This window comes from Heptranchias perlo, chromosome 2 (assembly GCF_035084215.1).
Source record: "Heptranchias perlo isolate sHepPer1 chromosome 2, sHepPer1.hap1, whole genome shotgun sequence".
Taxonomy (NCBI): Eukaryota; Metazoa; Chordata; class Chondrichthyes; order Hexanchiformes; family Hexanchidae; genus Heptranchias; species Heptranchias perlo.
Genome location: NC_090326.1, coordinates 154016198 through 154030275, shown reverse-complemented (window position 1 = coordinate 154030275; position 14078 = coordinate 154016198). Strand labels below are relative to the sequence as shown.

The 14078-nt window shown below is 40.8% G+C and overlaps 1 protein-coding gene across 10 annotated transcripts in view; it reads right to left on the bottom strand.

Annotated features, from left to right (window-relative positions):
* kmt2ca (lysine (K)-specific methyltransferase 2Ca) overlaps positions 1 to 14078 on the bottom strand; it is a 424137-nt gene that overhangs the window by 174421 nt on the left and 235638 nt on the right. For 8 of the 10 annotated variants that reach the window (XM_068008355.1, XM_068008384.1, XM_068008402.1 and 5 more), the window contains exon 15: positions 1442 to 1558. The exons of the other annotated variants lie outside the window; for them this stretch is intronic. In XM_068008355.1, coding sequence (XP_067864456.1) covers positions 1442 to 1558 — 117 coding nt within the window. The remainder of the gene's footprint in view (positions 1 to 1441; positions 1559 to 14078) is intronic. 10 annotated transcript variants of the gene reach the window in all.

Here is a 14078-nt window from a genome sequence, read left to right as displayed (position 1 = left end):
GTGGGGATGGAGGAAGAGGTTGAAAAGAGTAAACCCCTACTATTCTGAACTTTGGGTCGATCCCATGAGGGTTTCCTGGATTCTCTTCTGATTGAAGGTTATCTCCATATCAGGGTGCAGTAGTAGCACTGAATCATTATGGGGGTATTGTAAACAGCCAGTCATGCACCAATTTTTTTTTTTAAAAAGCAGCAGAGGAGATACACCTTTAAGAAGTAGTGTGTGAGATGTCAGTGGAATGGGCTTAGCTGCTGCAGCCAATTCCTTCCGTTGTGCACCAGGGTGGATCAGAATTGCAACTTATGCCAACCTTGTAATGCTGATGACTGTGCCAAAAGTGCAGTGATTAACTACATGCACACCGATTAAACGAGAGAAATATTAGTTGGCAGATAAAACTTTAGTCACTTGTTCAGAACTGGAAACCTGAAGTTTTGCAGATGCATGACTGTTGGTGGATGAGGTTAAATTCCAAACACCTTATGCAGCTGGTTCATCTTTCCTGTAATGCTCAATATTTAAGCTCAATTCCCTATCTCAACTGGATCTGGGCTTCATGGTAGAATTGGAACCAGAGGTCTTTCTCTGCATCTGAGGATTTAATTTAGACATCTTTGGGCTTAGGGTAGCGTTTCAGCAAACAAGACTATAATGAATTGAACTTGTGAACAGCTTCACAATTCTGAAAAATCACAGGAAATTGTACAACAGATAGTGTAAACAAGTGCCGGTCTGGAAAGGATCTTTGACAGTCAATATAGATTTCAAAATTGGAACATTGGAGCCAGATACCAAAGATATATTGACCAGAACCAAACTAACAGGTTGGTTAGTGGGCTGATATTGATGTGAGAAACAGTACTGGATGAGGCAAATTACTCTGACCAAATGAAAGTAAAGCTTCACCATGACTTTTCAAAAAGCAATTGACTTTCAACAAAGAATCTATAGAACCTTCCAGAACTAGATGCTGTAAATTACACTGATGAAAAGTGAACAGTGAAAAATGAACCTTTTCCAGTGTGTATAGCAGAGTCAACAGTGCTATCAACAACAGGGAAACAAGAACTGGCAGTATGATTCAGGGAGCGACATTCGGAAATTCCATACCCCCAGGATGAAAGCTGCACTCGAAGGGGGCGTGGGTTGGGAGACAAAGCAACAACATGGGCACCAATTCTCCAACTCGTGCTACCTTATGTGCACAATTATTCCACTTATAAGCAAGGAGGATTAGGACAGGTAGGGGGAGAAGAGATCACCTGTCCCGAAATAGCAACTATCATTTTCTCCATCACAGGATGGCAACAATTCACATTATACAAGAAGGTTGAATGAATGAGGAACAAAAGAAACTTTCTTCTCTGCCAGACACGGTTGATATATCCAAGCCAAACGAAAACACAAAAGGAATAAAAAAATCTGAAATAATATGAATTACCACTTTGACGCTCCAAATGGTGCTCTGAGGTTGCTTTGTTTTTACCATACTGTCCCGAAATTCATAATTGTCTGTAGACCAGGAAGGGGAACTCATGGCATTTGTCGCCCACATGCCCTAGGATATGGTAGGTGAAAAAAGATGTAATTGGGGAAACCCCCAGCAAAATAAACTTAACTGCTAAACATGAGACTAATATGCAAAAAAAAGATTGCTTAGGACAAAACTATTTTTTGGAGAGAGTAAAATTTTAGATTAATAAAGTTTGCAAAATTAGACCATGCATGAAAAAGGACATATGAGGCAAGGAACTAAAATTGCTATCCCACAATAAATTTCTTATTTGTTTTGCAAATTCAATCTGCCAGGGGGAGAGGTGGGTGAGGGAAAAATTAGAACGGTTCTGTCCTAAACAGTCTTGTTTTCTGCATGAAAATGAGACCCTCTCACTTAAAGGAGCTGTATTTCTTAATTTGGAATTTCTTGTGACTAAATTGCTTACTTTGCCAATTTATCACAAGCAACACCTTAAACAAAATAAGAAATTTTAAAGATAGAGAAAAAAAATGCAAATGCTGAAAACCTGAAGTAAAAACAGAAAATACTCGTCAGACAGTTCAACAAGCATCTGAAAAAAGAATCGATGAAGGGTCTGTATCAGAAACATTAACCTCTTTTCAGATCAATTGTGCATTTTCAGCATTTTCTGTTTCCCTCCCCCATCAAGATTTTTTTTAAATTACAAAAGGTAGAAGCACGCCTGCTTCTCTGCCAGGAATGCTGCTTTGAACGTGGGCATGCCAAGCAGATGGTAGAGGCATTCCATCCATCTACAACTGGACTCTGGTGTTACAGCCTACAGTGATGCCACAGTTGGCTCACGATCACATTCCCCGTTCCACCCGACCAGGAAAACAACACAGGTGATTGAGGATGCATTCCATAATTCATAAAATGACCCTTAGGAGAAATACAGATGCATGAAATTACATTTCCAAATAATAAGAAAAAACATACAGCTCCTTTAATTTTAAGGTTATCATATGCATCAAGGCAAAATTAATAAAATAAAAATAAGCTGTGAAAACATGTAGTTCTATGGAAGAACACTAGCAGTTCTTAGACATAATTATTCACAACTGGAAAACACCAATACCTGTAGTAAAATTTCAAGTGTTTAAATGATCAGTACCAATGAGTATATCTTCCAAAGAACTATTTTCTGTACTGTCAAAAAGCATCATAAAGTTTATTAGAAAGTAAATCTGATGAAGCAAATGAACAGCATTTGTATGCTATTGATGCTTTGATGGAAAATGTAACTATGCAAAAGGATGAAAACAATTATACAAATCCAATATGAAGTCATAAAATGAAACCTATTACACATTCCAAGCAATGCTAGTGCCCGTATAGATCACGGGATATCTTTGGCCAATTGCACGGGAGGGAGAAGAGAATGATTTAATTTCTAAAAAATTACTCTAGGCAAAAATGACTGCAAATAGTGAAGGCCCTTCAGATCGGTGGATGTCCTGTTCAAATGGCCTCTCATGTAACAGATAAGGAACTGCCGCGACACAGTCTCAGTTGCTAGAGCGTAAATAACTTGAAGCAAATGTCCAAGTGCAGTGACCTTATTTAAAGTTAAAGAAATAAAAACACATCACTTGCTACTGTGCCACAAGTGGTGTTTATCCAAAGAAGCGTCCATGTATCACCAAACTCAGTTGGAGCTTCCCTCTCCCGATAACTCTCAAAGCATCTCCTAACCTGAAATGTATTGATAACCCTGGAATAAATATTTAGATAGCTTGAATAAATGTTTAGAATAATGAAACAACTAAAGAACTGAAAACTAAATTTAAATAAATAGTACAGAATCACAGAAAGGTTACAGCGCGGAAGGAGGCCATTCGGCCCATCGAGTCCGCGCCGGCTTTTTTTTAAATATAAAGGTTCATCATGACTTCCATACTTTTGTACTCTATGCCTCTATTTATAAAACCCAGGATCCCGTATGCTTTTTTAACCGCTTTCTCAACCTGCCCTGTCACCTTCAACGATTTGTGCACATATACCCCCAGATCTCAGTGTTCCTGTACCCCTTTTGGAGTTGTGCCCTCCAGTTTATACTGCCTTTCCTCGTTCTTCCTACTGAAATGTATCACTTCGCATTATTCTGCGTTACATTTCATCTGCCATGTGTCTGCCCATGCCACCAACCTATCTATATCCTCTTGAAGTCTATCACTACCCTCCTCACTGTTTATTACCCTTCCAAGTTTTGTGTCATCTGCAGTAGTAAACTATGATCCAGAGGTTTCATGTGAAAGTGTTGCAGTAAAGGTTATTTTATATTGTACACATGGTCAGAGTTGCAGCTGTTTAGGTTAATTGTGAATTTTAATACTCATCTACACAAACATTTGATTAAACATTATCTACATAAACAATCACAAATTTGAGTGGCAGGAAAAGCATAACCAGTGCACTCTTTGAGAAGATATAATTCATACCCCATCACTCAGTAACGTATTTTCTCTCTTTCGCAATCCCTCTCCTATCTAATGGATTGCTACAGTAATCGCTGAAGAGATGCTCAATTGGGGGTAATGTGCAAATTGATGGGCAATTATGGGAATTTTGGTGACCGGGAGGTTTTTAGTTCACACACATGTAAATCTAAGAATTTACTTCATGTGTGTGAAATAACCCTATTCAACAGCACATGGCATTTTGCAAGTAATTTCAAAATGTGCTGAAGTTTGTATTGAGTACTGGTGGTGCACAAAACATTTCATCCATGACACAACTTTTTCCATAGGAGCTACTGATATTCTTTCATTTGTATGAATGATCATTATAACCCGATCATATCGTTGCTGGTCAATAGGGACGACCTTTCACACTATTGTCACCTCAGGTGTAAAGCTCCCCTACTTACTACTGAAATTTAACACACATGGGGAGGGGGATAACAAAGAGGACATAATTACCAGACGTACTACTGGTGGTTGCAGAAGGAATGTGTTTTTTTGTGGTATCAAAGAGGCAAAAAACTCAAGATCAGCACTGTTTCTTTCCTTCCTCACACCACCCGCACCCCCCCTCCCCCCCAGCAAAAGACCAAGTTTGGAGTCCAGACTGCTCGTCACTTAAACTACCTGTTTCAGTTAAGTCCATTGCATTAGCTATTAGATGAAGCAGGGGCACCGTCTCTGAGACATGAAGACCAGATATGATTCATCTCACCCTGTTCATCAGCTAACCATGAAGAATGCTTGATATAAACCACAGAGGAGTTCAAAAGATGGACTGCCTGGCTAGAGAATCATCCACGGTGGTTCAAAGCGAAGACACACCACTACCTTCTCAGGGCAATAAAATGTGGCCATGCCAGCATCACCCACATCTCATGAACAAATAGAAAAAAAATCATAGAATCAAGAAAGGTTACAGCAGGAAAGGAGACCATTCGGCCCATCAAGTCCGTGCTGGCTCTACGCAAGAGCAATCCAACTACTCCCAGACCCCCACCCTATCCGCGTAGGCCTGCAATTTTTTTCCCTTCAAGTACTTATCCAGTTCCCTTTTAAAGGCCATGATTGAATCTGCCTCCATCACTCACTCTGGCACTCCGCACTCCAGATCCTAACTACTCACTGTGTAAAAAAAAAAGTTTTTCCTCATGTCACCTTTGGTTCTTTTGCCAATCACCTTAAGTCTATGCCCTCTGGTTCTTGACCCTTCCGCCAATGGGAACAGTTTCTCTCTATCTAGACCATTCATGATTTTGAATACCTCTATCAAATCTCCTCTCAACCATCTCTGCTCTAAGGAGAACAACCCCAGCTTCTCCAGTCTATCCACGTAACTAAAGTCCCTCATCTAAGGGCTTCACGTCTTTCCTAAAATGCAGTGCCCAGTGTTTTATAAAGGTTCATCATCACTTACTTGCTTTTGTACTCTATGCCTCTATTTATAAAGCCCAGGACCCCGTAAGCTTTTATAACTGCTTTCTCAATCTGCCCTGTCATCTCAAATGATTTGTGTACATATACCTTCAGATCTCTGTTCTTTTACCCCTTTTAGATTTGTGCCCTTTAGTTTATATTGCCTCTCCTCGTTCTTCATACTGAAATGTATCACCTCGCATTTTTCTGCATTAAACTTCATCTGCCGCATGTCCGCCTATGCCACCAGCCCGTCCACGTCCTCTTGAAGTCTATCACTATCCTCCTCACTGTTCACTACACTTCCATGTTTTGTCATCTGCAAATTTTGAAATTGCGCCCTGTACACCTAAGTTCAAGTTATTAATATATCAAGAAAAGCAGTGGTCCCAATAACGACCCATGGCCAACACCACTGTCCACCTTCCTCCAATCCGAAAAACAACCGTTCACCACTACTCTGTTTCCTGTCACTTAGCCAATTCTGCCCCTTTTATTCCACGGACTTCAATCTTGATGACAAGCCTATTATGCGGCACTTTATCAAACACCTTTTGAAATTCCATATACACATCAACTGCATTGCCCTCATCTGTTACCTCATCAAAAAAATCTATCAAGTTGGTTAAACACGATTTGCCTTTAACAAATCCATGCTGGCTTTCCCTAATCAATCCACACTCATCAAAGTAACTGCTAATTCTGTCCCAGATTTATCGTTTCTTAAAGTTTCCCCACCACCAAGGTTAAACTGACTGGCCTGTAGTTGCTGGGTTTATCCTTACACCCTTTTTTGAACAAGGGTGTAACATTCGCAATTGTCCAGTCCACTGGCACCATCCCCGTATCTAAGGACATTTGGAAGATTATGGTCAGTATCTCTGCAATTTCCACCCTTACTTCCCTCAGCAACCTTGGATGCATCCCTTCTTGACCGGGTGACTTATCTACTTTAAGTACAGCCTGCCTTTCTAGTAGCTCCTCTATCAATTTTTAGCCCATCCAGTATCTCAACTACATCTTCCTTTACTGAGACTCTGGCAGCATCTTCTTCCTTGGTAAAGACAGATGCAAAGTACTCATTTAGTACCTCGGCCATGCCCTCTGCCTGCATGAGTCGATTTCCTTTTTAGTCCCTAATCGGCCCCACCCCTCCTCTTACTACCTGTTTACATGCCAGTCTATTCTCATACCCTCTGACCCTCTTATTTCCTTTTTCACTTCCCCTCTGAACTTTCTATATTCAGCCTGGTGCTCACTTGTTATCAACCTGACATCTGTCATATGCCCCTTTTTTCTGCTTAATCTTAATCTCTATTGTCATCCAGGGAGCTCTGACTTTAGTTGCCCTACTTTTCCCCTTTGTGGGAATGCACTTAAACTGTACCTGAACCATCTCCTCTTTAAAGGCCGCCCATTGTTTAATTATAGTTTTGCCCGCCAATCTTTGATTCCAATTTACCCAGGCCAGATCTGTTCTCATCCCACTGAAATTGGCCCTTCTCCAATTTAGTATTTTTACTTGAGTGGTCCATATCCTTATCCATAATTATTCTAAACCTTATGATACCATAATCACTGTTCCCTAAATGTTTCCCCACTGATACTTGCTCCACTTGGCCCACCTCATTCCCCAGAACCAGATCCAGCAATGCCTCCTTCCTCGTTAGGCCAGAAACGTACTGGTCAAGAAAGTTCTCCTGAACACAACTCAAAAATTCCTCCCTCTCTTTGCCCTTTATATTATTACTTTCCCAGATATACCGGAAATAATGATGAAGGGCACAAAATAGAGTTCAAAGCCAAACTACAAAGGCAATCACATTTTATTTTGATGAACACTCCATTAAATTCAAAGGTGCTTTTTCTGGCATGAAATCAGTAAAATTAACCATGGAGGTCTGTGGAGACAGGCAGGATGATGACTGATAGTGAACAGAATTCAAAGGAATTCATGAACACCACAGAATTTTCAGAAAAAGATAATGACCTCCAACTGATGTAAAGAGGAAAGTGGAATATACTAAAAAGGTCCAAAGTACATCAAAGGAGCCCCAAAGTCCAAAAAAATGCCTCTTCACGATCACCGAGCACTTCAGATTCTAAAGCCACAATTGGGTAAATGTAAAGTGATCTCACCTTTTATACAAGTGGCTTGAAAAAACAATCAATAAGGTCTACATTAATCAGTTTGAATAATCACTGTCTTACATGCATGAAGAGTCCTTATTCCACAACCTCATAAATTATTGTCTCCCTCCCTGGCATCTGCAGCAATCCCAGCCACATGTAATATGAAAATGATGGACAGGAAAAGACCAACTGGTCCATCGAGCTTGTCCCTGTAGATAAGTAATCTTCATCCAGCTATGCTGCATCATTCCTTAGGCAATAACCTTTTTGAAGGCGAACAGTAAAAATGGATACTAAATCCTTGAGCAATGGAGAATTAATATCAGGCACTGAAAACAAACCAAGGGAACAGAGTTCACACTGCTATCAAGCAACAGAACTCATTTTGCTGTTATCAGATCTTCTGCAGGGCGTTCTCCGAGGTACATTGTACAAGGAGTGGGTGCAACAACAGACAAGGGGACACATCGACTACGAGAAACGGACAGTGGGCTTTGACAAACCCACAGCTCTCCCAAAGCCTGCAGGCAAAAGTATACACCTGCTTAATCATGCTTTTGTTATCATCCATGTAAGTCTGCAGTCTGGCACATCCAGATAAGCACTCATATGGACACACTCCATAATTTAGGTTGGGCACAGCTGGCAGAGCAGACTGACTCATAAACCAATCTACTCAACATTTAATGCAAAACTAGCACCCCTTTTCCACATTGCTATGTACAGCTTTTTGAGTTCCCCAAGAGGGCTTTCCACAGAGATTCTTGAGTCAGCTTCCAGTTCTCCTATGGCTGAGACGGCCCCTGACCCAGAGTACTACACTGTAGGGTTCACCCCAGTCCCAGATTCTTCCAAAGATTGCAGCTAGCTCTTTTTTAGTCTGCAAACAGAACAAGGTTATAAAATTTTAGTGTACATTTACATAAAAATCAAGCCAAAATTATCTTTGATATTTTGTTGTTCTGGCTATTGTTCCAATAATTAACAAAGTTACTGTTGCACTGCAGATAACTCTATAGACTGTTACATGTACAATGTTATCCCTTCCTTAGTTACCACTCTCGGTTTGCACTGAAAATAACACAGGTGAATATTTAATTTACCTTTATAATACTTCATAGTTTTCAAAGTGTACATCTTCAGTGTTCTCCCTCTTCTTTTAAGTTCCAGTTCATGTATAGATGAGAAGGTTTCAGCATGATGTCTATTCATCCTTCAGAGTGCTAGAGTGTCTGAAACACTCAGTTACATGTGGTGCTCTTTTATCATGTGGATCCTGATGTAATTAACATTCATAGAAGCTAAACTTGCATCAGTTGTAGTGGAATTATTTCTTCCAGATTACTGATGCACTTGTATCCATGTCCAATGTGTCCATTAACAATAAAGCACCAGCACAATTCAATCCAAAGAGGATGTAATTTATCAGTATCCGTTCACAGTGCCTTCATGTGTATCACAACAGTATGCACACTGATGCTAATGATCACATTCTGATGAGTTCCATTCTACTTACTTTGGTCTACTAGCATAGATTAAGGCCCATTTCATGTGCCCTTTAATCCCAATATAGCATTTAACTATTCGGCTTCTGAGGAATGACCAATATTTAGCCGAATTGACCATTTTAGCTGATTAGTGCAAAAGACAACTAAACTTATGTTAGAATTTGCAAACTGACATCAAGTGTCCAAAGTAGCCTTAACCTTAAAGTCATGGATACCATTTGCTATATACTTTGAGGTACATGGTAGTGTAGTGGTTAAAATACTGGACTAGTAATCCCAAGGCCTGGACTAAAAAGCCATAGGGTGTTAGAACAAATCCCACCATGGCAGTTTGAGAATTTGAATTCAGTTTTAAAAATCTAGAAATAATACACTGGTATCAGTAAAAGTGACCATAAAGCTGTTGGATTGTTGTAGATGCCCGACTTGTTCACAGGTTTCCTTCTCTGAAGGACATCAAACGAAAGCTAACCTAGGCCTGGTCTGTATGTGACTCCAGTCCCACACCAAAGTGGTTGATTTAATTGCCCTCTGCAGTGGCCTAGCAATCTACTCAGTTGTATCAAACTGCTACAAAGATATAAGGCCCAGCATCACCTTCTCAGGGAAACAAATGCCGGCCCTGCTGGTGACACCCACATCCAGAGAATGAATTAAAAATATGGGTATATTGGCATTGAATACCACTGACAATTAGAATACTCTTCTCTTTACCCCCAAGTAAGCATGTAATCCAAAGCTGCTTGATTCTTGGCACAGACTTTTATTAATAATTTAGGGTACTAGCAGATCTCCTGTGAGTTGAAGATTATAACAATAAGGGTCTTATCAATGAAGTGTTACAGGAAGTAAGTGTGACACAAGAAAGTATATACTACATGCAAGACTTAATATATTAGATAGAGGAAACTGGGGGAAATGTTCCACTTCAAACACCACTGTGCTTCACCTTAATGAGTTCAGACACCAAATATATAATGAATTGACCAAAAAATGCAGCACTGAGCCCAGGATGAGTGCATGATTTAAAGGCTGGAAGGAGACTTCCCTACATTGTGTCAAAGTATCAGATTGCAGCTAAATCTAGAGTAGGATTGACAGTGCCGATAGATGCACAGTCCAACCCTCCCGATGTCCAGATTGCCCAAGTGTAAGAGGAACATTTTGGGGGAGGAGCATAAAAAGGGAATGAAATTGCATTGTCCATGTATTAAAAAACATAAAACAGAGCTTTACAAATCTGATAGGTGTCAGTGGTAGCACTCGCCTCCAAGTCCGAAGGTGGTGAATTAAAGCCCCACTCCAAAGGCTTGTGCATATAATCCAAGCTGACACTTCAGTGCAATATGTGGGAGTGCTGCACTGCCACAAGTGTCATCTTTCGGATGCCCTCTCAGGTGGACGTAAAAAATCCCATGGCACTATTCGAAGAGCAGGGGTATTCTCCCTCCACCAACATCATTAAAAACAGGTTATCTGGTCATTTATCTCATTGCTGTTTATGGAATCTTGATGTGTGGAGATTGCCTGTTGCAGTTCCCAGCATTACAACAGCGACTACACTTCAAAAGTACGTCATTCACTTTAAAGCATTTTGGGATGTCCTGAGGTTGTGAAAGGCACTACATAAATGCGTTCGTTACTTTCCTCTATTAGTGAACCAGTTGGGTTTTTACAACAATCCAATAACTTTCACTGTCCTTTTCTGGTGCCAGCCCTCAAGTTAACAGATTTATTAAATTCAACTTCACAATTTGAACTCACGACCTCTAGGTTGCTAGCCCAGCACCTTAACCCCTGGGTTACCATATCTGTTGTTTGCAGCATACATCATGCAAAGTGATGACAGACACTTTGCTATCACAGTCTACAATTATTATCTGAAGTAGACTTTTCACAGTATCATTTATAGCTAATAACATGAAATTGTAACAGCAAACATGACAATTTGCTGCTGAAAAATAAGAAAATATTGCTAATCATCATTGTGCACAACATCCAGATGAGTATATTAAACTGTAATACGGCTATTGACATGATTAGCCTGTAAATGATTTACTAGGTCAAAGAAAGCAAGTTCTTGGTTCAGAAAATGTTGTGCAAATTGCAGAGAGAGAATTCCTCTTGCCTGTAAAACAAAAGCCCCACAGTAAAAACCTCTATGGTGCTTTGCTGGGTCAACAGAACTACACAACAGAGCTAAGCAGATACCCACCAATGCCTCCTCAATGCAGAACCAGTTATTTTACTGTTTGGATTCAGTGCTATGGCAGTTTCATTTTTTCATTTGGAGTTAATAACCTGATGTATACTTTGATGATGCACCTGAATGGAATAATCAATAAGTATCTCATATTTCCTTCAACAAGAGATAGGAAAGAAAAAAAAAGAAAAAAATATGGGTGTGGGGGTTGTAAACCACCTATGCTTGACATTTAATAGCATTACCATTACCAAGTCCCCCACCGTCAACATCTACAAGGCACAAGTCAGGAATGCGATGGAATACTCTCCACTTGTCTGCGGTGCTGCCCCAACAATACAAGAAGCTCGACACTATCCAAGACAAAGCAGTCCATTTGCTTGGAACCCCATCTACTGGCTTAAACTTCGACTCCCTCCATCATCGGAATAACCGTGGCTGCCGTGTGTACAGGATGCACTGCAGCAACTCACCAAGGCTTTTTCAACAGTACCTCCCAAACCAGCGACCACCATCACCTGGAAGGACAAAGGCAGCAGGTGCATGGGAACACCATCACAACCTCCTCCTCCTCCTCCAAATCACACATCATCCCGACTTGGACACATTGTCACTAGGTCAAGATCCTGGAATCCCCTACCTAACAGCATTGTGAAAGCACTTTCACCACAGACTTCAAAAAGGCTCTTCACCATCTTCTCAAGGTCAACAAGGGATGGGCAATAAATGCCAGCCTTGCCTGCGATGTCCACATCCCAAAAATGAGTTTTAAAAACCCGCATCAGAATTGTTGCTTGAATGGTGTTATTTCTGGGAATCAACATGTTTAGGTCTGAAAAGATTTTAGTATTTTTCAACCTTTACCTCAAAAATAATATTTTTGTAGGGTACAGAACTATGACAGTTTGAAGTTTCTTTCTGGATGTAGTTCAGATAATACAGAAATATTCTTCTAAAATAATAAACTAGGCAGCCAAAAGTCTGCTTTTAAAAATTCTGCCTAGTTCTACATCTTATGATGTGCATTAGTTGTTAAGGTTATGAAAATTCACAGTGAATTCATTAATAGCAAAGCAAGCCTCAGAACTGAGGCCATGATTTCATACCTCCGCCTCCACCTTCCCAGTACCCTGTACAGCATTAGAGTTAGAAAAGAATGCAATCCTACAAGACGACCAAATTCCACCCTATTTTCCTCTTTGGTAATTTGGTTACACATAAATTATTGGTATATAATTGCCTGAAATAGATTATATAATAAAAATGCTGATTGGGTCGCAACATTACACTTATAAATGTATTGAAATTACCAGGTCAGGCTCTGTCAACTGAAAAAAAATTATAAAAGTGCCAACATGTACCTGCAGTACCAGTTATGGCTGTAGGGGGTGCTGTAAATGACAGATTTCCTTATCAAACCTGCCATAGTAACGTTAGGAAAAATAGCAGCATTCCACAATTTACTCCTTTTTTGCTAATCTCTAATTATGTCACCCCTCCATGAAAGCACCATTATCGGCCACCTCTCAGCTCCTCAGTTAGATTTTGTGCTCAGGCCTATGTCTAATTTCTCAGTAATTAGGCCCTATTCCACCAATTCCCCCTTCCGCACAGGTGCCCATAACCACTATGGCTATAAAGCCTCTCTGCACTGCAGCTCGATCTCCTTGTCACCACTGACCTTCAATACCTAGAGCATCGCCTGTTCCCCGTCTCTTCACCAATTTGGCCCCGAAATCCATGCTGCAATGCTGCCTGACACACCCATTACAAATAGTGATCATTACCCACCTCCCCCAACCCCCCCCCCAGTACTTGCAAATGGACCGTCAAATCGCCCCTCAAAAAGCACACTTCAACCCTTCTTTGTAATTCACCCAGTGAAAGAAAAGGACAACATCAAGGAAAAGACCGTCTGTGCTCTCCCAGTCAAAAGACCATGCCTACGGGCAAGGTAGATTTACCTCACCACCTCGCCAGTAAGAGTGAGCTCATGGCACTGTCGGGGGAGGGGGGGGGTTGGTAGAGGAGGCAACATTAACTTCTTAATCCTCCTCTCTTCCCCTTCGGGAATATAGTTGAAGCTGCAGGGGGTGGGACAGAAGGACACGCCTCAATTCCCACCTCCCTCTTCCTCCGAGACTGAAATAGCAGCCCGGGAAGAAGTAAACCAAGACCATCCTGTCACACAAAAATCAAGGCCTGAAGGGAAGGAAAGCCAAGATAATCTGACAGAACTCACTCACCGAACCCCCTGCCCCCCAAGGGAGGGACAGTTTGCCTCCTTCCCTCACCGTGAGGGGATTGAGGTAGTTTCCCTGCTTTTGCTCCCCTTCCTTCCCCACCCCCCCCCAAATCTGCCTGCTCCTCCTTCCCCACTCTCCGTCGGGTTTCAATTATTCCCCTACCTTCTAATCCTGTTCGATCTGAACACTGCACTTTGGTCTTGACTCCCTGTGTACAATGTCACAGGAGATTGACTAATTTTTTTAAAATTACTATTATATTTCAATTAAAATGTTTTAAAATTCTGCAGTTTACAACAACACTATCATACCACCACCACTTCCTGTAATTCAATCCAGTGAGACATCACATGCCAATGAATGGTATCAAGATCTCAATTAACTTAATTGTCCACCAGCAGCAGTTGAGGAAAGCTTTTAACTAATCTATTTTCAGTGTTCAAATGAGGTTTTTGATGAGTTGATTAGATAGAGGGGAATGCTACAAACTACCCTGGGCAAAAAGTATGCAAAGAAAGCAATGCAAATTATTCAAAATTGATAAGAAGGAAGGGCACACATGAGAACGCATCTGTGGAGTGAAGAAGTACT